Genomic DNA, 25,786 nt, shown 5'->3' with positions numbered 1-25,786 from the left:
AGGTAGCCTAGTGGCGAAAGGTCGCTGGTTCGACTCCCCGAGCAGACTAGGTGAAACATTTTGTTTAGATGTAAATATGGTCGATGTGAGTTTGTGACCTATTCTTCTTTGTTTGTCCCCAGAAGACTTGCTCAACTATGTTTATGAAATAGGAACTAACTCAGTTTATTATGCATCGTCAACAATCCCATGCCTCTTGTGTCCTGTCCTCATAGTGCAGCGAGTCGGACTTTGAGTTTGGCACCGAGTGCCTTCATCTGGCTCTGCAGTACTGTGGCACCAATGCCAAGCTCATCGAGGGCCCGCCAACCCTGTGGAAGGTGAGCCAGCCTGGGACACTGGAACTCAGTTTGGGACAATGCCTATAAGCCTAAATTAGGCCATTGTCTTAGCACTAACTGTATGCTTATTACTAGTTTGTTATACAGGGACAAGTACAGATTTGAATTTATACATTGTGTATTGTATTTAATACTATTTGATATGATGACTGAAAGTAAAGGGTTTTTATGGTTTTGATAGCCTTGAAATAAGCCAGTAATGGGGTAAGGCCTATGAATCTAAATATATTTGCTTTTTAGAGCAGGTTTGATGCTAACATGTTGTTAAACTAAGTTTATTTGTGCTGTAGGTGACCTACAAAAGAGATTTGGCTGCAGCAGAGTCCATTGTCAAAGGTATGTGACTGTGTATCTGTATGTATGTTTATACACAACTTCATCATTATACTGTTTTTAAGTGCAATATTTACATGATGATTGTTTGCCTCAGACAGTAACCATGTACTTTATAGACCTAATGCATGTTATCACTATTTTCTATACAACATAAGTGATGTAAAGGTGTTTTGTCCTGTGTGAGACAATGACAGTTTAGAATGGAATAGAGTGACGTAGACGAGAAATAGAATAGTATCTTATTGTTCTCCCAGGAAGATATTCTATGAAGTCTTGTTTAGGTTTGTCAGAAAGAACGGGAGGGTGTTTGCAGTCTGTGATGTGAATGCCATCCATACAAGTCAGGGCAGGGCCATCATGGTCTCTACACAATCAGGGAAACATACATAAAGTCATTTACATTTACATTTTAGTCATTTAGCAGACGCTCTTATCCAGAGCGACTTACATGAGCAATTAGGGTTAAGTACCTTGCTCAAGGGCACATCGACAGATTTTTCACCTAGTCGGCTCGGTGATTAGAACCAGCGACCTTTCGGTTACTGGCACAAAGCTCTTAACCACTAAGCTACCTGCCGCCACGTCATCAACCCTACTCTTTACCTCTGTATGCACCTGGGCCAACCAATTGGATTATGACATATTGAGCATAGTAATTATACCAAGAGAGCTTTGTGTGTGAATGAATTCATTGTTTGTGTGTGTTTGGAGCATATGCAAGAATACATCTTCATCTGTGTGTGTGCGTGTTTCTTTGGCACATCACTTCCCCACGTAAATCAAGTTGAATCCAGAGTGCTGATGATGTAAATTAATTCTCACAATGTTTAAAGATGATTATCATTGCTAAGTAATGGAGATTTACAGCAAAAGTGGTCAAAGTACACTTTCTTTTTCAGAGACTCTCTCCCGGTCGGCTTGTGTTATCACAGGTGGGTCTGCACAGGCTACAGAGCTGGCCAACGCTCTGCAGAGGAGCATGGGAGCTTTGGACATGGTATGGTGATGATGATGTTGATTATGATTACGATTACAATGTTTGTGAGATTCCACATTCGATCATCACACTGATGTTTCTTCCACCCCTCCAACAACCCCCCTCTCCCAGACCATGTGAGCTCCACTTGGGTGGGCCCTGGTTAGACTTGCCATCTGCGGTCAGACCTATAATGGAGCTTGTCTGAAGGCTTCCACACCCTCCTCCCTCCATCCCCCCTCTGCCTCTCCACCTCTCCACCTCCCCGGCATGACGGAAAGCAGATGGCAGTCATATTGGTCATGCCTTGGGAATTGTCTGATTAATTGAGTGTTCAGAGATGAGTCTTCACTCCCACCCTTCGCCCGTCATGTTGAAGGGCTCCCAGTTTCCCCATACTGTCCCCATATGACACATCTCCCATTCATTCTCAGTCATGGTGAAGAGGTCACGAGTTGCCATATCGTCCCCACAAATCACAATGCACTTCTCCATTCTCATTTGTTTTCAAATGGACACCCCGGCCTCCCAACATACCGTCCCCACATTACCGTCGAGATTATATTCCTTCCTGCATATATCAAAAAGTATATACAGTACATCCTCCCTCTGTAGTTGACAACAGATAGGAGAAATGCATGGCGGATGAAGTGTTTTGGTGTTACAGGGAGAGCATAGACCCACCGACAGCTCATCCTCCTGTGAAGCAGTGCCAAGCCCTTCATCAGGCAGTACGCGTCAAACAGGCAGCGGATCTAGCTGTCGAGGTGCTAGGCAGACCCCTGAGACGTATGGGATCCTAGGAACCTAAGGCTTTGGCTCTGATTGGAACCATCATTCCCTGCACTCAGGTGGCCGGTGGGGTCATGTTGCGGTGCACGCGTGTCTGGGACCAGATACATCCTGATACATCCTTCCCAGGTGTTCGAGGGAGATTAAAGGAGAGGAAACAGAGAAGGAGGAATTAGCTTTGTGATCAGTGCCATTAATGAATCTAATACAGGGGATAAGGGAGGTAGAGGCTGAGCTGAGGTGGAGCTTGGAGGCGAGCACACAGTGTAGTGTGTGTGCAGGTGGAGGATTTGGCAGCTTGTGTATGTGCTATTGTGGGGAGAATATGATTAGGGGATTGTCATAGCAGGATGAATATGGACGTGATCCCATAATCATAGTGGAAGATACAAAATAGACATGAAATTGTATTAATATGCAATATATTCTAAACAATGTTCTTGTTAGCACTTTTTTATCTTGTTCTGTACATAATGTTGGTCCAAAAACTTTTTTTAGGTTTATAAAAGTAGTTGCCTCATTAACCCCAGATCACTTGTCCTTTAACAGACATTACCAGACCTTGGTCAAACAAACAGCTTTTATATCCATTAATGATTAATAAGTAAACCTATTAGTGTCATATTTATTTCAGTCTCCTGAGACAAAGGAATTGTCAAAACATAATTCTGACATTAAATTAGAGCTGCAACTGAAACATCTGCATCTTTTTTAAATTTAGGCTCTGACACAATTTGTGTCAAGAGCCCAATCTAATAGACATTAATGTCATGATAGGAAGGGAGGGTTTGATGAAGGGAGAACACCTCCATCCCTTCCTTATCTCTAACATTTTGAGCTTAGTATAAGATAGTATTTCATATTCACTCAAAATTAAATACAATCTTGGAACACATTAATTATATCACTCCTTTTTCCAAAATATTAACCTTGACCTACTAGATAATTTGTCATGGACACAGCCAGATAGAGGAACAGCTAGGGCTAGACAGGGACAAAGCTCACTGAACTACACTTTGAGCACTTTATTCAAATCATGTCCATCCTTTCTCTTTGTCTGAGTTTATCAGCATTTCAAACAAGCAACTCATAGTTCGAAAAAGTAATAGGTAACGCTTTATTTTATCGCCTGTTTTAAGCTGGGACTTGGTATTTATATGGTCTTTACTAGGAAACAATGTGGTAACATTGGGTACTTCTTACCACTTATCAAACACTGAACTTTCTGAATTCAAACTCATAGTTTGGGGTAGTTCTCTTTTTTTCCTCTGGCAGCCTGGAACTTGATTTCTGCCTCTTGTCACTGACTCTGGTGTGTTCTGTAGTTGGTCCTTGACCTCCTGTATCCTTGGCTCTCCCAGACGGCCTCCCTGATCTTGAACAAATATCCCATTCCAGGATTTCATGCCCAACCAACCTTGTTTAAATCATGTCAGAAAATGTAATCTCACAAATCTAAATTTCTGACTCTGATGGTTTTCCCTCGGAACCCACGAGCAACTTATCTTTCTGGACCAAATAACCCTCCACATGTTTCCCGTAACCATTTCATATTTCTAATTGTCGTTGTTATTCTAAACAGTTAAAATCGGACAAGTCCCAGTCGGTGCCAAACACAGAGCGTGGATGTTTGTTTCTGTGTTTATTTCCTCTTGTGTATGAAATGTTAGACAGGACCAGGGAAGAATTACTAGGAAAACATAAGAGATGAACATGAAATGGACACAATGACTGTAGCATGTTGTACTGTTCATTCCATTCGTATGCAAGGGCTGAATTCATTGAAAGATACACAGCTAAAATGTGGTTACAATTACAGTGAACAAAAAAGCTTTTACAATTTTGGACTGCACTGAATTTTGATTCGATTTACAGTGTAATGAAATTTAACTTGGCTCATCTAGAATCTCCGGGCTTCTTTGTACGCTTTATCATTCTGCCAGGTCAGAGAGACAAAGAGAGCAGTGGTTCCCTGTCTCCTTTCATTTGTTCTAATGAGCAATCCAGCCATGGAGAGAATTTAGCGTAAGATCAATGGTGTTCAACTCTAGTCCTGGAGCTTCGCAATGTATGCTGGTTTTGTCCTTGCTTTCTAATCAGGGACTAATTTATTATTGGGTAACCAGGTGTGTGGACTGAGACTCTGGTGCCAGGGAAAAATTCATACCAGCATGGAAAACCCTCTGGGACTGTAGTTGAGCTCCCCTGCATTCCAATAGAATTTAACAGCATTAACTAACATCGTATTTGGTTTATTTCTGTAAAATGTTTCTTTGTATCTTTCTTCAAGGAGGTGGATGTGATCTCAGACTTGATAGGAGACCATGCCAAATCTCTGTCAAAAGAGTGGAACTTTATTCAAGTTTCTGTAAGTTCACACTTCAGGACAAGTTTAGGAAAACAGAAAAGAAGTTAGCCTGTTTCAACATTATGCATATTGTTTATGTTATTGCCAATATGTTTACCATGTTGGAAAGAGAAGGTTATGCACATGTTCTTTATTTGCTGTTCAGATAGCCAACTCAACAATATGCCACTCTTTTCTGACAATTGCTTTTCATTTTTATCCATAGGTGAACAATTCTTGCTTGTCTGAAGTTGGAAAAACGCTGAGTGCGTTGGAAGTGGCAGACCGAGCACTCCTGCATCCAGTGGTCATTATTTGGGTGAGTTGAGTTCACATGGGGATAAGTGTGTGAATAGAGCCTCATATGAATTCACAGTTGCCTTACCAACACTCTCGTTCTGGTACTGGAAATTAGACTCTTCAGTCCTCTATGCCCCTTAATGTTCCCTTTGCTTATCGTGAGTTGGCCATGTTGCTTTAAGGATAGACTGTAAGCTTGCGAAGGCCATGGAATGCTCTGATGTTTGGGTATCCCAGTAGCAATCACACACATTCAGAACAAGGTGAGTTAGCAGAGTTAACAGAGAACATTGTGTGTGTGGGTGTCGTGTGTGCTTAGTGGCCGTTTTAGCATGTCTCAATCAGGTTTCCCACACTGTGAATTAACTTCTGTTGGGTGTTTTCTAAAGCACACGTCTGGCCCAGGCAGGCTCTAGTTTCCTCAAGGTACATGTACTACATGGCCAGCCAACCTTTTTCAGCTTGTAAAATGTTCACTTTGCAGTCTACCTCTGGTCCCTCCGACGAAACTATGTTGCTGTTTAGAAACCCTATACCCCCCCTGAGATTGCTTCACTACTTTCACTTACCGCTTGGCTCGGTTCAGATGTCAATATCAACCACAGAGCAACATTAACTCATGACAGCTTGTGTAGAACCCCCCGCGAATTAATCTAATTGGAACCCAAAATAAACATTTACGTTATGAGGGTCCTGTTTACTGTTTGTGATTGTACTTTTTCACCCGGCAACAGCACAACTGCCAAAACAAAGTGAGGGGAAAAAGGTGCAGTGGGCTCGGGGAAGTTGCATTCTGGTTTTTCTCTAAGCGAGTCTTTATGTTTTCAAAACAACTCGGTTTTAATCATTGCAAATGTCATACAGGAAAACTCGGTTAAACCGCCCGCCTTGATTTGTGTTGTAAGGCCTTGTTAGGTCTTCAATGAACCTCTGCGCACGCAAGTACTCACACACACACACACACAAATAGCTCCTCTCCGGTGGTGTGGAGCTAGGTTCCAGGCTGCATTAGGGTGGGAGCAATACTCTCCGCCACACCAGAGTAAACACATCTGTGTCTGAGTTTTCCCCACAGCTCTTACTGTGGACCAGATTCCCTTTTCACAGGTAGATAAACTTAGGACCCCCAACATCCAGCACCTTATTAAAAATACATTTACTCCCGAAGTCGATTTCATGGCAGCTTAAGGATGTCCCACATTAAACATCAGCATCATGGGAAGGCTTAATTCTAAACAGAGCTAGTGAGGTGGGAGGCTGAATTCCAAACAAGAGTTGGCTCACAGAGCGATCTCAGAATTTCCCGGTCTTAAGCGAGGACGCTAAAATCAACAGTGAGGGATATCTGGGTGGCGTTAGATGGCACATGTTGTTCTTTCTTGAGGGCTTAGTCAAGCGTTTCCCAAACTCGGTTCTCGAGATCTCAAGGGTGCACGTTTTGGTTTTTGCCCTAACACTACACAGCCGATTCAAATTATCAAAAGTTGTTGATTAGTTCATTATATGAATCAGTTGTGTAGTACTAGGGCAAAAAACAAAACGTGCACCCCTTGGGGTCCCGAGGACCGAGTTTGGGAAACCCTGGCTTAGTCAGCAGCTTTAAACAATGACCTAGCAATCAGGGTGGGAGATAATCGAGTTTCACAGACAGAGTGCATGGCATGGCAATCGATTCAATATGTGCCTGGTATTGATCTCGTCTAGACTTAAGCCAAACTGAAGACACACACTCCTTTGCACCTTCTACTGCAGCAAAACAAATCAATAATATCACTTATTTGAATTTAAACAGATGTTGATAGACAAGTGACTTACTTAACAAGAAATGCCCCCCCCCCCCCCCCCCCCCCACCCCCCCAACAAAAAATAATAATAATTGTAAAGTGGTTATCCCACTGGCTATAGGGTGAATGCACCAATTTGTAAGTCGCTCTGGATAAGAGCGTCTGCTAAATGACGTAAATGTAATGTAAATGTAATTAACACATTTGACATTGACCTTACAATACAGAGCCTGTATATGAAGACATAATTGGAGTGAATTCACCCTGTCGAGCATCAGTCAACAGCCCAATTAGGAAAATATGTTTAGCAGCAGCAGCAGTGGAGACTCACATCATTTCACATCCCATGCATGACACACTAAGTGAATCATCAGTGCTGGTTTATGCTGTCTTTAATGTGGACCCATCTATCTAAATAAACACCATGAGGCCTGCAGTTTTCCACCTGAACCAGAGGGATTACTACCTCCAGAGTCTAATCTGATGTGTGTTTACCCCGAACACTACAACACACTCCTCCAACATCCCTCCCAAACGAGGACCTTAAATAAACATGCTTGTTCAGTCACAACACGTCTTTCTTACGAGTGTTTGAACAATGTGCTTTAATTGATCCAAAGGTTTAATCATTCTCTAAGTGTCTGTAAGAGATTGTCATTATTGGCAGGAGATGCATGTCTGACTGGGTGTGGCGGGGCTTATTTTGATAGGTGTATTTGAACGTGTCGGAGGACGACTCGTCCGCCAGCGAGGCGATGGGAGGAGAGCCGGCGGCCATGATGGAGATCGCCACAGGAGCCAAGCTCGGAAATATTTTAGTCTATGGCATCCAGCTTCATCACTCAAAGGTATGCCCCCTTGTTTTGTTTTTTAAACCTGGTCTTACGTCCTGCTCAAGTGCATTTAGAGTCCCCCTGGAATGCATGTTTCAAAAAAGCCAAAGAAAACTGAATGAGAACTGTGTAAATCCTTGTTCCAGAGTCTTGTTTCCTCATGCATTTGGACTTGAGGCTAATTGTGTTGTCTGTGTTAGATGTTGGACGTGTGTGTGCGTGTGCTTACGTGTGTGGGTGGGTGTGTGTGTGTGTGCGTTCTTGTGCTTACGTGTGTGGGTGGTTAGTGGGGGGAGTATAACCTTTTAACCTTTCCATCCAGACATAGATGTTGTGTTTTTAATAAAATAAACATGCAGAGGATAAAGATGTCCTTCAAGTGTGAAAAAGCCATGTTACAATCACACACACATTGGTTAAAGTGTTTACCTACCGCATACATACCTCAGCTGTGTCTCATGGGAAGGCTCTGTTCTGGATGGGGTTTGAGGTTCCCCATTGGCATGTCAAAAGTTCACTGGAGTTGTCAGGTTTGATGTGGTTGACCTGAAATGTGTTTCTGTCAGCATTTACATGATTATATGAATGTGAAACACTCCTGACACAGGATTAGAGATGGTGGGATATGTGTTACTGAAGCGATTGGATTACTGCTGGCTAGTGGCTATGTTGCGGTCACCCACAACAGTAGGTCGCAATAGCTGGAAAGGATATAGAAAAGCCAGATGTTCTCACAATAGAAAAGCCCCCCCCCAAAAAATTTTTATGGTTGTAATCTTGTTGTGCAACAATTGATAAACATGCCAGTGAGCTTCGTGTTTGTGATAGATTGAGCTATTTGGACAAATGACAGCTTCAATTTCCTGGCAGCAATAACACATCACAAACCAATGGCAGTACCTCACTGTTCATGGCAGATCGAGGGAGGTTTGAACCATCTCTTTTGATTTTAGCCTTGTCAGCATTAGCTAGGAGGAATTAAACCTGAATAATGGAGTGTAGATGGATTTCCATTTTTTTGAGTGTCGACATTGTCAATGTGTCATCTAATTAAAACGACGTGCTTTGTATTCTTCACGGGGAAGCTTGCAATGCACCTAGTTCACATGTGAGTTTGATTGTGCAATCGGATGTGGGGTCTTTGGTCTGCGATTCCCAGCATGCCAGAGTCTTCCACTGACCTATGGAGATTGATGCTCTTAATTAGTAATTCCTGTTCCAGTTTTATGAGAAAATGCTTATCCTGATCAGATAGTGGAACAGCCGACTAAGACCTTGCATAAATCACTGTGATAGGTTTTCTGTTATAGTGAGGATAATTCTTCCCAGATGGGCTTATTCATACTTGTCAAAAAGGGTTGCCAATACTCCCTTTTTCAGTCCTCCTGGCCTCCAGATATGTACAAATATATCTGTGTTAATGCAAATCCACAACTTAAACTCATTGCTTCTATGTTATTTCATTTTCATATCCCCCAAATGGCTGGACAATATTTGATGAATTGTAATTTAATACAATATCCCCAAGGCCCTGTTCAATCAGACATTGTAACTCCATGACTGGGAAACCTAACCAATATTGCATGTAGAGTTCCTATACTCTACATGACCTAGTGCAAAGAGCAAACCTTAGGTTACCATTGTGTGAAAATGAAATGAAATGTATCGGCCTATGACTATGTTAACCAAGCACTCACTGACACACATTGACACTGTAATTATAACAAGAATGGAAAGTCAGTGATTGTTGTGTGTTTTTCTCTCCAAATGAAATGTTAAACAGCAATCTTGTTTTGTTTTGGGGATTCTAGAATTTCCATGTTGTTTAGAGATGGAATTCTTTAGCTAGTCATGTAGAGGGATTATTGTTGTAAGAACTCGATAAGGATCAGTAAACCTACTCTGGTAAATACAGTTTCAACTATCATATTGAAAATTATCATTCTTATTGTCGGAGACTTGCCTGATTTCCCCTTTGACATCTGTAAGTGTAGATTTTGTCATATTTAATTTCCTCGTATGCCAAGACATTTGGCCATTCTCTGGGACTGCTGCAATATTTCCACTATGCAGAACCAGGGGTGAAATGTCACCCAAGAATCTCTAATCGAATGTGAGGAGCTTTGTTATTTTAAAGAATCTTCACTGACTGGAATGAAACCCTTATCTTACTAATGATATAGATCCCTTATTGCAGCAAGAGGAACTTGCAAGCAAAATTACCTGATGGTGTCTGGTGATAGTGGAGTACATTTTCAGTATTGCTCCATTGTATACTGGTATACTCTGCAACCTGAATGCAATGTAGTATATTTATAAGGACCAATACTGGAGTGGTTTAACTGATATCTTACTGGGAGACAATGTTTTGTTGCATTAGGAGACTCTGTCTTATATATTACATGCAGGGTCTATTCTTGGCCCCTTGCATTTCTACATAGTCCCCCCCCAAACTGAATGTTCTTGTTGTTAACAGCATACTGCTCTTGTTCCTCCCTAAATGTTTTCACTTTTGGTGTTAAATGAATGGTTGTTGTCAACCACAGTAAGTAGGGATGCTGCTGAAGTCTGTACTGGAGAACTGAGAATGTCTGGGATTTGAGTTATGTTTATCTACAGTAGAATGGACTGCCACATAAGTACACTTTTTCACATATTAATGGCAACTTTAGTAATATTTTAGCTGTAAAGATTAATAAATGCATGCCATTTAAGTGTATATAAATGATGAATTTCTTCATCCCCAACTCATTGGCCTTCAGAAAATGTATTTTTGGACCCAAAGTTGATCTACTGAAAGGAGCCATGACTGTGGTTTCATGTTATTCAAGGCAACACCCACAGCTGGAACGCAGCGTGGCAGAACCATTCCTATGTTTACCTAAGGTAAAGATTTCTCACAAGCTGAACAAATGGAGTCATGGACAATGAACTGCCGCCTTTGTGGAAAGATCTGTGATCAAAGTGCCTCTGCAGACCTGTTACGATGGTGTTATTCTACCTGGCCAAAGATGCATACCTGACATGTGTGCCATGATGTGTGAACACTGAACACTCGGACCATTTAAGCCGTTGGCTGAAGTTGTCGGTGGTGAGAGTTGGGAGACGCTCTAGCGCAGTAAGCCGATCTTACGGTGTGAAAACTGTGATCATATCCCCTATCAATGGCTGCCGCGGCGATAGGAAGTGTCACCGGATCCCCCCCTAGCGCAGGGTCCTGGCGACCTGTCACCGCTTGAAAAGAGGGTTGTCACGGTGATATATGGGCGCTCTAATCCCCGCAGTGAGAGCCCTGATGTTTACCCGCCCCGCGTTTCCTTCTCAAAGAGCCCAGACCAGGAATACCTTAAACCTGAGAAGAGATTAGCCTCTGGAAAAGACGGGGAAAAGAAGAGAAAAATAAAGAGAAGAGAAAGAGAAAGAGAAAGCTCTATAGGTCTATTCTCTTACCTGTTTAGGTCCACCGTCCGCATGGCAGGCAGGTGAAACTGTACACCCTTCTCATAGTCTTACCTTGACGTGCACCCTCACCGAGGTCACAGGGGATCATGGGAGAGCAGGGACGACCACCGCCACTGTGATCTCGGCACGCTCCCAATCACTCTCAACAATTATCCTGGGCTGAGATGCCACGTGTATTTGTGTTAACTAAGGTGTGTTACAGACCTTGAGTAGGTCACCCTTCAAGAGTACTTTCATATGGGCGGCAGGTAGCCTAGTGATTGGAGCGTTGGGCCAGTAACCGAACGGTTGTTAATTTGAATCCCTGATCCGATAAGGTGAAAAATCTGTCGATCTGCCCTTGAGCAAGGCACTTAATTGCTTAATACCCAAATTGCTCCAGGGACGCCGTGAATAATGGCAGAACCCTGGCCGTGACCCCACTCTCAAAAAACACATTTCCATTTCACACCTCACACTTGTACAGGTTACCTACTTGTACATGCAGTGAAACAGGACAAATCTAAGCACTATTTGACCTTTGTTAGAAAAGGACCCACACTGACACGGTGAGAATGCAAGGAATAAGGAAAACTGTAATTAAAACACATTAATAAGTAATTAAAATACATGTGGTTAGTTTGCGCTGTTGATTTGATATCTGTCATGTACCAGGGTTTGGAAAACATTTACTGTATAATTTGAGGCACTGCATAGAAAAAGTGCACGGCTGAACGAACCGTAGATAAAATGAATCAAGTGCTTGCAAAAACTCAACCTCAATGTGAAATGATGGGGGGATTTGAAAAGCTGTTTTGCGTTACTCCAATAACATATCCGACAGCGCTGACAGATTGGGCCAATCTCCTGTAGATCTTCTAATGGTTAGCATCAGATTTATGTTCCAATATGCAGCCGCTCGTTCACACAGTATTTTCCCCTGTCATAAGCCGAATTAGTTCTCTTTGTTTTCTCATAATGATGTCTGTAACTGTTATGGTGGATCCCTGTGGAAACCGAGATAAGAAACCCCCTGGTTGAGTCTCAGTTGGCACCCTTTCCCCTAAATAGTGCACTACTTTTGAACCAGGGCCCATAGGGCCTTGGGAAGATGTGGACCCAGGCGACGTGCAGGATATCAAGCTTGATCTTTTGTGCCCAGAGTGCGGCAGATGTGTGTCGGTATTGTGTGAAACTCAACCGCAGGAGTTTGGCTAGGGAGGAATTAGACATACCAAACGCACTGTTTACTCAGCTTTTGATTTGGTCGATTAAAAAGACCAGCAATGGGTTCTCTCACTCTCAGGGATAGGACTTGACTTAGACTCGGCATTCCAACTACGGGAACTATTAAAAACAAAAGGATATGTTCTTATAGTGGATTAATACATTCCAGGTCTCTCTAAATTAGTTTGTAAACATATAATCAGGCAAAGAATGCCAAAGTGTATTCATATGTGTATTTACTTTACCACTTGCTTTGTGCGCTGTGACCACCCACAGTATTGACCACCCACAGTATTGACCACCCACAGTATTGGCGGGTAGAGTTTCCAAGTCTTGGTGATGTTGTGAGGGACATAGCACTGGAGGGATTACGCTTTTGATTTACAGGCTCCCTTAAGGCTTGTTTGTATAGTGTTCACCTTCCAGCTGTGTGCCTGTGTCTACATTAGGGGAAGACCTCACTGTAATACGGTATTGTGTGTTTTGGGCAGTGGAAAATCCTCACAGTAAACCTTGAATGTAATTACAATGTTAGAACATCATACCTACAGATATATCTTTGAAGGTGATGATAGAATCCAATTCCAAACGTTTTGATTTTATTTAAATCAGTAATGCGCTGTCTCAAACACCCATTGGTATTTTTAGTGAAGTGTTTTGATATTAATTGCACGGCCCATTGCCTGCCTACTCAGTCTCACACTCATCGTCTGGTAGGCTGCACCACCTGCATATCCCCTCGTTGTTTAGTCTGTGAGATGCTGTTGTTTTGACAGAAGTGTAGAAACACATTGTTGCACCAGTGTTTGTATGCCTGGCTTATGGGAGATATGTCTGCGATTAACATTCTACCTCCTTGTTTGGAGTGGAAGTGAGGACGCTAAGCCGTGACCAGGATGTACTAGGTTCAAGTACAGGGTGTGTCATGTCTGGGGTGTCAGTGAAATACCAGTACTTGTATTTGACCTGAGATGTCCTACGATACAGACCGTGTCATGTTTATCTGTAATGTGGGGACTTTCTACTATGATAACCAAATGAGGCGTGTGTGTGTGTATATCTGTCTGTCTGTCTGTCATGTGGGTGGAGTTTGGTATGTCCCAGTGCATACATCCTCAGTGCATACATGTCTTCATGCCTCTATAACTGAAGAGTCATTGTTCTAGTTACTGTTAGAGGTATGTCTGTTGGTGGGTCAAATTCAAACAAAGTCATCACTCACTAGAGCTTGTTGAAATAGCACTGCATTCATTCTGAAAAGACCCTATGGAAACACAAGCTTCCTTTATTTTCATTGCTGAAATGCTCTGTGTCCCACTTTGACTGGGTTTGTTGTTTGGTTAGCCAAAGGGAAGTCTATACATACGGTACTTGTCAGGATGCTGTGAGCGGTTTGTGCAACAACAATTGTCTTGTCAATGGGGTCTAAGAAGCAGGTATGTATCAATACAAGTGCGGTTTTCCCTGGCTGGAAAGTCTGAGTTCCACACAAAAGTGGAGGAGGATAAACATGGAAACACTCATGCATTCTCATACAATACGTGTCCTTTTCAAATGAAGTGCGGCAGAATGGGAGGGACAAGGTCATCCCAAATACAGATATTCTGGCACCTTGCCACGTTCAACGCCTCACCCTAAAATCATTGACCAGCGGCCTGTCACATTTTCTCACTTCCAGACCCTTTGGCCTAAATCACTAATCCCAAATCAGTGGTTCAATTGTTGTGTTGGGTCCTCCTAACTTAGCATGGCCCAAGCAGCAGCCTTGTTGGCCGTACTTTGGGTGAAATTACCCCAAATCTTGGGTGTTAGGTTTGGGCTCATATCATGTCTCTGAACCGGACATTAACCAGACCTGCTATCCCCCTCTGTCTGTTTAGCCCCTAGCTACCGCCTTCCCCTAGAATGAGAGGGGGGGGGGGGGGGTCCTCAATACCCACCAAAGGACATGCTGTCAGAAGGCCGAAACACAATCCCTTTAAACCAAAGGGAATAGGTGTTTTTTTCCCAATCCTATTGTACCAATGGGACTCACCTCATAGGTCATTTGGGGAGAGCTTCTTATACAACTTTTTCTTATTTTAGCCTACTATTTTAGATGATAATAAGCAAGAAGCTAATTTTCAGCATTGTTTTAGCAAGGCGGATCTGCTCATGGAAGAGTTTGAAACTGCTGGTTAGCTGTGATGCTAGTCATGATACTCTCCTCGTGGCTAACAGGACAACAAGCATAGACAAAAATGACAATACGTCCCAAATATTTGTCATACAGAATGTCTCAATAGGCCATTTGGATGATTTCTCTGCTGGGTAGTGTGATTCTAACAGCTCTTTCCAGTGCACTTGGCCCTGCGCTACTGAAAGCTTTTCCATGAGCTGTTTTTACTGAGGACTCCAGCTCCACTGGCACACCATGAAGGGAACAGAAGTGGGAGCCCTTGGTAGCTAGTCAGGGCTTGAGATCTCAAAATGACAGAGGCTTGCAAATTGTCACTGTTAAAACTCCTAATTGCTAAAACCCAAAGCTTCAAAAAGCCCCTTCATGTGTGGCGGTGGACTGCTATTCACGGCTCTGCTTCAATGATGGAAAGGTTGATCGCATCTGTGGCATTTAAAAGTAAAGTTAGCTAGTACCCAAAGGATTGCTTATTGTGTGGTCTGCTGATGTTTTCTCCTCTTTCAAAGACGTGTAGTCTTACGCCTGTCAAAATCCTCCTCTTAAACAGTATGCAAAAATAGACTCTGTAATGATTTGAAGTTCCATTCTGTAAACGTGTGGTTTCAGTTTGGAATAACAAGGCTAGTGTGTGTGTGTGTGTGTGTGTGTGAGAGAGAGAGCATTTGTGTTTATCCCATATGTCACTAACTTTTGATACCTTTAGTTACCTATTCTAATTTCATTTGTCAATGCACTTTTAAATAAACACATCCATGTAGAAATGTAATGTATTAGGTACTAAAATATTAGATGTGGATGATTGATGTAGAGGAGTAACTTTTATGAGTATAATGTATGCTCTTGGATTACATATGGCATATATAACACTTTTCCCACTAATATGTACAAATGATGGACTTGTCAGGGAGATTTTATATATGAAAGTCCATGGCAGATTGTCACTATAAAGTCAAAAGTGAGGTTACATCATGTCTAATATTGGTGAAATATATTATCAAAGTGCTCTGTGGTTTTAGTCTAATGCTGCATTTGTCAAGCTCGTTTGGGTTCTAGGGCTATTATATTGTTTATGAAATCTTTGCTAGATAAATTAAATGTTAAAGAATTGACCAACCGTTGTTGTGAGAGCACCAGGTCTCAGATACTTGTGTAGGGACTTTTTTCATTGTAGCCCACAACACAGGTGGGTACTATACCTAGTGTGTATACGTATTCATTGGTACACATATTTAGAGCAGGCATTTGACAAGCATCGATTACAATACAATCATTACATTTATGCTGTTTCAGCCAATCAGCATCCAGAATCCAAACTACCCGTTTTATAATACTTCTACTCCAAGTCAGGTGTCTTTCTATTCCACATGTCTCAGCACTCCTCTACGTCTCAGAGATACTGTAGGCCTATTTGTGTGTGGTGTTGCACCCCAACCAACTGTTTTCCCCATCCATATTAAACCTCTGGAAGACATGGTGAGACTGAGAGCCAATGGAAAACCACCTCGGCCATGGAGGACATGTTATTGGGCCTGACTAGACTAGATGGTGCTGGAGACATGGAGAAATGAAAATCCCCCTCGTTTCAGATTCCCTCTCTCTCAGCAAGTGAATCAAATCAAATCGTCACATGCTTCATAAACAACAGGTGTAGACTGATAGTGAAATGCTTACGGGCCCTTCTGAATATAAATAATACACAGTGAATAACAATAACGATAAAAAATAACATGGCTATATACAGGAAGTAGAAAATAACATGGCTATATACAGGGAATAGAACATAACATGGCTATATACAGGGAATAGAAAATGACATGGCTATATACAGGGAGTACGTGTTGTGTGTCTGTGTGTGTGTCTTGAGTGCATGTGCTCGTAACAATGGGCCAGATAGGGCCTCATTAGTGAGAGGGGTTTATGCATCCTGGAGCGCCAGCAGTAGAAAGAAGAGAGGAGGGGAGCACTGAACAGACAGAGACTCTGCCAATGACAGAACAGTTTAGTGGGTGAGCTAGGGTCAGGAGAGGTACCCGCCATTTCTGTCAAGCCCATCCAGAGTAACTTGAGTGAGCTGCCATTATTTATGCCTCGGTTTCCTCTTTCTGTCATCGGATAGGCCTACATTTCAATCAGAAACCAGTTAGACAGTGCGTTCAGAAAGTATTCAGACCCCTTCACTTTTCCCACATTTTGTTACATTACAGCCTTATCCTAAAATGGATTAAATTGTATTTTTTTCTCATCAACCTAAACACAATACCCCATAATGATAAAGCAAAAACAGGTTTTTAGATTTTTTTTGCAAATGTATTACAAATAAAAATCGGAAATATCACATTTACATAAGTATTAGACCCTTTACTCAGTACTTTGTTGAAGCACCTTTGGCAGCGATTACAGCCTCCAGTCTTCTTGGGTATGACGCTACAAGCTTGGCACACCTGTATTTGGGGAGTGTCTCCCATTCTTCGCTGCAGATCCTCTCAAGCTCTGTCAGGTTAGATGGGGAGCATCGCTGCACAGCTATTTTTAGGTCTCTCCAGAGATGTTAGATCGGGTTCAAGTCCGGGCTCTGGCTGGGCCACTCAAGGACATTCAGAGACTTGTCCTGAAGCCGCTCCTGCGTTATCTTGGCTGTGTGCTTACGGTCGTTGTCCTGTTGGAAGGTGAACCTTCCCCCCAGTCTGAGGTCCTGAGTGCTCTGGAGCAGGTTTTCATCAAGGATCTCTCTGTACTTTGCTCTGTTCATCTTTCCCTCGATCCTGACTAGTCTCTCAGTCCCTGCCGCTGAAAAACATCCCCACAGCATGATGCTGCCACCAACATGCTTCACCGTAGGGATGGTATTGGCCAGGTGATGAGCGGTGCCTGGTTTCCTCCAGATGTGACGCGTGGCATTCAGGCCATAGAGTTCAATCTTGGTTTCATCGGACCAGAGAATCTTGTTTCTTATGGTATGAGAGTCCTTTAGGGAACCTTTTGGTAAACTCCAAGTGGGCTGTCATGGGCCTTTTTACTGAGGAGTGGCTTCCGTCTGGCCACTCTATCATAAAGGCCTGATTTGGTGGAGTGCTGCAGAGATGGTTGTCCTTCTGGAAGGTTCTCCCATCTCCACAGAGGAACTCTGGAGCTCTGTCAGAGTGACCATCGGGTTCTTGGTCACCTCCCTGACCAAGGCCCTTCTCCCCCGATTGCTCAGTTTGGCTAGGCGGCCAGCTCTAGGAAGAGTCTTGGTGGTTCCACACTTCTTCCATTTAAGAATGATGGAGGCCACTGTGTTCTTGGGGACCTTCAATGCTGCAGAAATGTTTTGGTATCCTTCCCCAGATCTGTGCCTCAACACAATCCTGTCCCGGAGCTCTACGGACAATTCCTTCGACCTCATGGCTTGGTTTTTGCTCTGACATGCACTGTCAACTGTGGGACCTTTATATAGACAGGTGTGTGCCTTTCCAAATCATGTCCAGTCAATTGAATTTACCACAGGTGGACTCCAATCAAATTGTAAAAACATCTCAAGGATGATCAATGGAAACAGGATGCTCTAGAGCTTAATTTCGAGTCTCATAGCAAAGGGTTTGAATACTTATGTAAATAAGGTATTTCTGTTTTTTAATAAGATATTTCTAAAAACCTGTTTTCACTTTGTCATTATGGGTTACTGTGTGTAGATTAATGAGGGAAAAAAATAATTTAATCAATTTTAGAATAAGGCTGTAATGTAACAAAATGTGGAAAAAGTGAAGGTGTCTAAATACTTTCCGAATGCACTGTATATGTATGAGGGTTTACAGACCGATATTTGTCTATCAAATTATTCTATTCATTGTTTTGTTGGTTTTCTCCCACAGTAGTAGGCGACAGCGGCAACAGCCAGCGACAGTTGTGTCCACTCAAAGCTGTAGTGACTTCAAAGGGACTCAATTATTGCTCATGTACCAGAGAGCGACTAGTTGATTTAATAATGCGTTGTTATGAAGTATGATTCATATTTCAAAGGCATGTATTTCCCGAGTGGAAATATTTCAACGCAAAGGCTTAGACGGGGCTTATACCTTTGATCCTCCTTGGTGATCTCCAGTTGCTTTCTCTTGATTCCTCTCTTTTTTCAGTTTCCAGCAGGCAGACTTGTCATGTTGCGCTCATAACCAAACAGACCTCGTTAAGGGGAGTGATCATTAGCTTGGTGGTTAGATGGGCTGAGATTGTAGCTGTCTCAAATGACCCACAACATGGCACTATACTCTTAAAGTTTTCCCAGACTTTCCCTTAGACGATGCACTTGAGTGGTAAATAATGGACTAATGAACAGGTTCATAACATTTATCATCCTCATAGTCCACTAATGCCTCAACACATGGAACATTCTGGAATTGATTGCCATTGCCTTTTTAAGAAGTTATTTTTCTGAATTAGATTGAAGACAGTTTGAGATAGAAAACCAAAAGAATGCATTGGTGATTACTTATGGTGCAAAATAATTGCAATTAGATTTCCTAGAATGCTTTGATTTCTCGCAAAGCTTTGGCTCCCAATCTCTGACAAACCAACGTGTATTTCTGTAATGGAGGAATATCCAGTCAACGTTGGGGTAAATGAGTGCATTTGCTGCCATATTCAGTTGACTGCTCACAGATGTATTGGCTCCCATCCTCATTGCCCAACCTGGTCTCCGAGCATTTTGTATTATTCTGTATGTAAATCCGGGACACTCGATTTAGTATGAAACGCTATTTTTCATATGGTGTGTATTAATTGGTGGATGTCCATCACCCATTGTATGGTATGTTACAAATTACAATTCGTATTATATATAAAGAATTTGCTAAACGCATAATATGTTATGAATTTGTAAAACGTACAATATGTTACGAATTCTAACGAGGTGGCTACTGTAGCTAGCTGGCTAACATTAGCTAGGCTAGGAGTTAGGTTTAAGTTTAGGAGTTAGGTTAAAGGGTTAAGGTTAGGGTTAGGGGAAGAATTAGCTAAAATGGTTAGGGTTAGGGAAGGTTTAGCTAACATGCTAATTAGTTGCAAAGTAGCTAAAAAGTAGTAAATCATTGAAAGGTTTCTAATTAGCTAAAATTGTCCGTGATGAGATTCGAAATGGCAACCTTTGGGTTGCTAGACGTTAGCATTATACCTCCACCCATCCGCCCTGACCAACCACCCTACTTTAGTTTTTGCCTTAAGTAACCATCTGTCTTATGTAACCATACCAAACATAATATATCTTACTTATTTGAGTTTCACAGAATTACGTTTACTATGTAACATCTAGTCTATGAGACCAGGCTGCATTGCCAAGTACGAGTAATTAAAGGGATGCATGAGTTCATCAGACTCTGGGGAAGTAGATAAAGTGCTTAATTGCCAAAATCCCGAAGTATCCCTTTAAGTAAAATAACAATGACTTTGGTACATCTTAAAGAAAAACAGGAGAGACTATTTTTTTTAAATTCCCTGTGCTTTTAAAATCAGGGCCAAATGTAAATAGAAAAACATAATAGGCAAACACAGGAAAAGCTGAAATGAAATACTCCTGGAGCCTGCTCAAAGCTATCATATTTTGACTCCATTATGACTTTGTGTTGCTGTAATCAATAGATGATTGCTGATCCGTCTAGCAGCAGTTGTAGCCTCGGATCCCCTCTTGGTGTGGAAAATGCTTGTCATCTGACTCCCCAACACTGGTTCTGATTAGGGAGTTGCTCCAGGAGTTCTGGATCCTAGTGCTCAGTCACATTAACCACGGTCAGGCCTGATTCCATGGTTGCTGCTCTGAGCGCTCTCACACCTCACCACGTACATTCCACTGCGCCCCTACACATCTTTTAGGTCTGGTCACTGATAATGTTTCATCTGAATAATACCCAGGAGGGGCTGAATTATAAAGGTTTCTATTACAATTTTACACAATGAAATCAAACAACAATCCAATTACAAGTCATTCCACTGGGAGATGAGTGCAGACACCAACTCCTTGTGACTCTGAGGCTGTCCTAATATGGACACCGTTGCAATAGATTAAGCACTATAGGTACACAAACGAGTAGTCACTCTAACAATCATTCAAATCAATTCAGAGAACGTAAGTCTTTAATGAAATCTCATTTCATCACAGTTTCCAATGCTTCGTGACTAGGCTGATATTCAAACTCATGAGGTCCAATGTGAAATTGACCAGGCTGAGTATAGAGTAGAGTACATGTCAAGAGATCCCCTCAGATCACAGATCAGTGGTGGAACAGGACAGCAGCACCATAGTTCTCTAAACACTGCTGGGTCTGAAAGACAGAAACCAGCCTTATCCCAATGCTGAGGCCTCATCGAGAAACTATTAACCCAAACCGGGAGTCACTTACTGATGTCAGGAATGGAGAAGGGAGTGAAAAACCATTACAAAAGGCATTTGCAGGCAGCCTGGAAAAAACACACTGCACAGAGGAATCATGAAAGCAAACGACCACAACTGTAGAGAGTCTGCCTTTAAAAGCAGTGGGACCCTAGCCTGTTAGATCAGACAGACACAAACATTATGTCTGTAGTTGAACGTGTGGTTTGCTGCAGATCTGTCCAGTATCATGCACTGTAAACTGTAAAGAATGCCCTCGCTCGGGCTTACGAGTGCAACGGGACCTGTAATTCAGAAACACACATTAGAAAAAATCATATAGAGGTTTAATTTTGAAGTTCTCCCTTTTCAAATTGCTTCCGTCTGTTGATTGAACTCGCTATCAAATAACATGTGGGCAACGATAATTTCCCCACCCACCCTGCGAATGGGAATTCTTAACAAAATTTGATTTAGGAGAATTTTGATGTTTTCACTCAATGTTTGTTTGGCCGATTTATGGACATGCATTTTTACATTACATTTTAGTCATTTAGCAGACGCTCTTATCCAGAGCGACTTACAGTTAGTGAGTGCATACATTTTGCATACTGCCCCCCCCGTGGGAATCGAACCCACAACCCTGGCGTTGCAAGCGCCATGCTCTACCAACTGAGCTACAGGAGGAATACTATACTCAGCCTGGTCAATTTCACATTGGACCTCATGAGTTTGAACATGCGGTAGGCATTACGACACCGGAGAACGTGAGAAGGGCTGCTTTTCCAGGGAGGAATCCTCCTAAGAGACAATGGACTCGACATGGGAGGTTCTGTGTAAGACACGGTTTCTGTCGATCACAAGGCTTCTGGTGTGATCCCAGCAGGTTGTGTGTGTCTGAATATCGATGGGAATACTTGGTGGATTGTACTGTTTCTGTCCGTTCTTAAGGAGCTCAAAGGGCTGTGTATTGTATTTGAACAGTCAAACATGTGTGATTCTCCCCACTGTGATTGGTTGGATGGATCAGGATATGCACCAGCACAGCATGTCTGTCTGTGGATCAGATTATGCAGACGATCCAAACACCATCTCTCTGTGGGTCTGTATGCACTGAGGATCCTAACAGTGCCTCTCTTTATGTATGTGCATGCTGCAGGAGGCTACACTTTGGGGGCGGTCAGTGGAGAGGGTGGCCCAGATGTCATGTGCTCTGATCCGGGACAGAAGCCCCGCCCTGACAGGACAGCTGCTCCAGGCGTGAGCCAACCCGGGAAGAGCAGACCACTTCATCCAGCCTCGCCTCGGACCACCCTTATCACTACCCACCTACGGCTTGGCCACAAGGTGTGTTTGAGAAACACTCCAAGCCTTCAAACTCTGTGTAGGGTGTGAACTGCACTAGAAAAAGGAACAGTGTGATGGAGAGGGAAGAGTTTAACATGAGACGGGTGTATATGGAGACAGTTTGCTTTGCAAGTGTGTGAGACTGTCTATAGTCCTACGGTCTGAGACTTCAAACAGTACTGCGTTTCATTCACATGAAGAAATACTACAGTTTACTATAGAATACTGCAGTACTTACTATATAATTCTGTAGTAAACTATAGTATAATATACTACACACTGTAGTATCCCTCGATCATGTGTAGTACTTACTATAGAATGTTGTAGAATACTATAGTAAATACTACAGAAATGTCCGCAAAAACACTACAGTTCGCAAAAACACTACGCTTTTTTAACTATAGTAAATACTACAGTATTTACATTTGCATATACTGTGCCCATTACCCTCCCCATATCCCAATTTCTGCCACCCATAATTGTGTTCCCTACAGGTTATAGAAAAGAGCAGAAGCTCTGAATTATCCAATCAGACCTCAGTCCTACCTACCTACAGGTTATGGAAAATTAGCTCTTTTAGTATTTCTCCAATAGGTTTCCTGAAGGAGAAAGCCTCCACTTCTATGTCAAAGATAATAAAACAAAAACACTATAGTAAATACTACACTAATGTCCGCAAAACACTACAGTAAATACTACAGTATACTACAGTCTGCAAAAACACTACAGTAAATACTACAGTATACTACAATCTTCAAAAACGCTACATTAATTACTATAGTATATACTACAGTTTTCTTTTACTACAGTATTGATACTATAGTTAACTGTAAATAATACAGATTACTACAGTATACTACACTCAACACTACAGTAAAGTCCGCAAAAACACTACACTTAATACTATAGTATTTATACCATAGTATACTATTTTTTTTTAAATAATGTGGGATGGTCTCTAGATCACTGGATGAAGGTGCTGCTGAATGGAAGAGAGGAGTTGACATCTACTGTATACATGTGTGATTTTGTACTGCCGTGTTTGAGTGGAGGTATAAAATGAGTGCCACATTTAAATGTTATTAAAAGATTGCTTTCAATAAAATGACTTTTCTTTTCATTTTAGCCATCACATAAATTATTTGTTTTGATTATGCTATGACCGCAACATTGGGGGTTCGCAGACCACCTCGGACATCTCACTCTCCCTTTGGTTTCAGTGCTGTATCGACCATTTTGTAGAGAATCTCCCTATGGCATTATAATGACACAATCCCTATGGTTGCATATTCCATTCAAATGGATACAGTAGCACAGACCTTACATCAGTGTTTCTGGTAAATATACAGAACATGATAGGGACAATGTAATTGCTTTGTCTGAGACCCCACACATCAGTTGAGCCCATAATGAAGCAGCTTAGTCCTATTGAAGCTCCTGCTTCCTCACAGTAACTCCCTGGAGCTGTATGGACTAATCATACATAGTAAGATTGGGCCCAAGGCAATAGTCTATCATCCTACTGTAAGTCTTTAAGTGAGGCATAGTTCAAAGGTACACAGAATCCAGGGTATTAGTGTAACCTTGTTTATCCCTCCTCTCAGTCAGCCTTCACTCACACCTGTGTGCGTGTGAGAACGTGTAGGCTACACGTTGGCTACAGTATGTGTGTGTGCTTGTGAGAACGTGTGTGTGTGTGTATGTTGTAAGTGTGCTTGTGAGAACGTGTGTGTTTGTGAAAGAGAGAGCGTCCCAGAGAGAGAACAAGGATTCCCTCAGCTTAATGTTTTTCTCACAGGAGTGGAAGAAAGCCTCAACATCAAAGGGCTTTTTACTCTTGATCCCAGCACATTCCACAGCACACCGTACCGAGGTGGAGAGCGATTGGTTTTGTTGTTGCTTTGTATGTGCCATTTACACTTCCATGGCGGATCTGATTTACATCCTCCATAATTGAGTGGAATTCCGACTGTTGAAGGAAGCTGCCTCGGGGAACATCAGGATCACTCCACTCTGCATGCTTCTATAAACCTTGCTTCAGTTTTCAGAGGGAAGGTTTTATCATAATATGATGCTGTTTGTGTTAAAACATTTTCTGCATGTGATTTGCTCATCTTTCAGTTCATTAGTTGATTGTCTGAGGACTAGACAATGATCAGAAAAGTTAGTGTACTCAGTAACATTATCGTTAATCTCTGAGGATATAGAGACACCTGGTGGATAATCATGGTACAGCATGAGCTCTTTAGAGTTGTAGTTTGTTCATTCTCCACAAGGGACTCTCAATGAGCTCACTTCCATTAGGGTATTTGCTGTAGCACAGCGTTTCCCAACCCTGGTCCTCGAATACCCCCAACCAGGGGTGTAACTTTCACTGGGGGATGGGGGAATATTTCCCCCCCACATTCTGAAATTGCAATTTTGTCCCTCCCAGTTGTATCATTTGAATGTGATACAAAACAAGGCAACTGTGTGCTTTAGGACCATGCAGATGCCTCCGAGCGGTCGGGTAGGCTGTTTGGAGTGCCCCCAACAGTACACACACATTTTCATTGTAGCCCTGGACAAACACAGCTCTTTCAACTCATTGAGGGCTTGATGATTAGTTGACAAGTTGAATCAGGTGTGTTTGTCCAGGGTTACCATAAAAATGTGTACTGTTGGGTACTGGAGGACCAGGGTTGGGAAACACTGCTGGAGCACACCTGACACTGCTGTAGTGCATTTAGCTTTAAACAGTTGTACAGGCAATAAACATGTTTTTATTTTGTAAAAGAAGTGTGATCACTGATCTTTATCTCTAATTAGTTAACAAAATATATATGGTTATTTGGTAATCAGTGTTTCTGATCTAGACACCTTGGTTTACCCTCTCCCTCCTTTAGCCTCATGGTTCCAGTCTCATAGTCTACCAGACTGCATCTGGCTGAAATCACAGTCATAGTCATTTGTTATGTCTGAGCAGACCTAGTTTAAAACTAGGCAGATATGGAGACCACGGCCACCACATCGCAGAGATAGGAAGGTTTTTCACTGTTATTCACTGTTTCACAGAGCTGAATAGGAGAACTAACACAGCTCCCACTAAATGGGGGTCTGTAGGTCTGCCAGACCCAGACAGCCAGTCATCACCCTCACCAGCCAACCACAGGTTTGATTATGGCCTTGGTGCTTCCCTGGAGCCCCCGAGGGGTGCGCGCGCATGTGTGTGCGTGCGTGCATGCGCATGTGCATGTGAGAAAGAGTGTGTGTGTGTGTGAGTTTGCGTGTGTATGAGCGCTTGCGTGCGTGCGTGCTAGTGTTTCCTCTAAACTTGGATCAATGCTTGGATCAGTAAGTTTAGGAACTCTGGGCCAGAGGGTCCCTTAGAACACAAAGCAGCAGAGAATACACCCACATACCACAAGAAAACCGTTCTTCCTGGATACTGAAAAACAAATATATTAAGGGTCAAAAGAGCAGTCAAAGTGTAGAGGATACCGTAAACAGACGGGTTGCACAGATCAGGGTGTGTAGGAGATATGGTGCCAAGAACAACAGTGTTAT

At 42.4% G+C, this 25,786-nt stretch overlaps 1 protein-coding gene across 1 annotated transcript in view; it reads left to right on the top strand.

The window, feature by feature from the left end:
* The window catches only part of LOC311140697 (D-ribitol-5-phosphate cytidylyltransferase-like), a 33,032-nt gene extending 9,859 nt beyond the window's left edge, over positions 1–23,173 (top strand). Inside the window, exons 4-10 of the mRNA XM_084175881.1 lie at positions 216–320; positions 632–677; positions 1,577–1,674; positions 4,736–4,813; positions 5,019–5,111; positions 7,587–7,724; positions 22,053–23,173. Coding sequence (XP_084032007.1) covers positions 216–320; positions 632–677; positions 1,577–1,674; positions 4,736–4,813; positions 5,019–5,111; positions 7,587–7,724; positions 22,053–22,157 — 663 coding nt within the window. The 3' untranslated portion in view covers positions 22,158–23,173. The remainder of the gene's footprint in view (positions 1–215; positions 321–631; positions 678–1,576; positions 1,675–4,735; positions 4,814–5,018; positions 5,112–7,586; positions 7,725–22,052) is intronic.
* The last annotated feature ends 2,613 nt before the right edge of the window (positions 23,174–25,786 follow it).

Source organism: Coregonus lavaretus (assembly GCF_964263955.1).
Source record: "Coregonus lavaretus genome assembly, chromosome: 13".
In the NCBI taxonomy this organism is placed as follows: Eukaryota; Metazoa; Chordata; class Actinopteri; order Salmoniformes; family Salmonidae; genus Coregonus; species Coregonus lavaretus.
The sequence above is the reverse complement of the archived record's forward strand: the minus strand, read 5'-3'. Positions and strand labels throughout refer to the sequence as shown.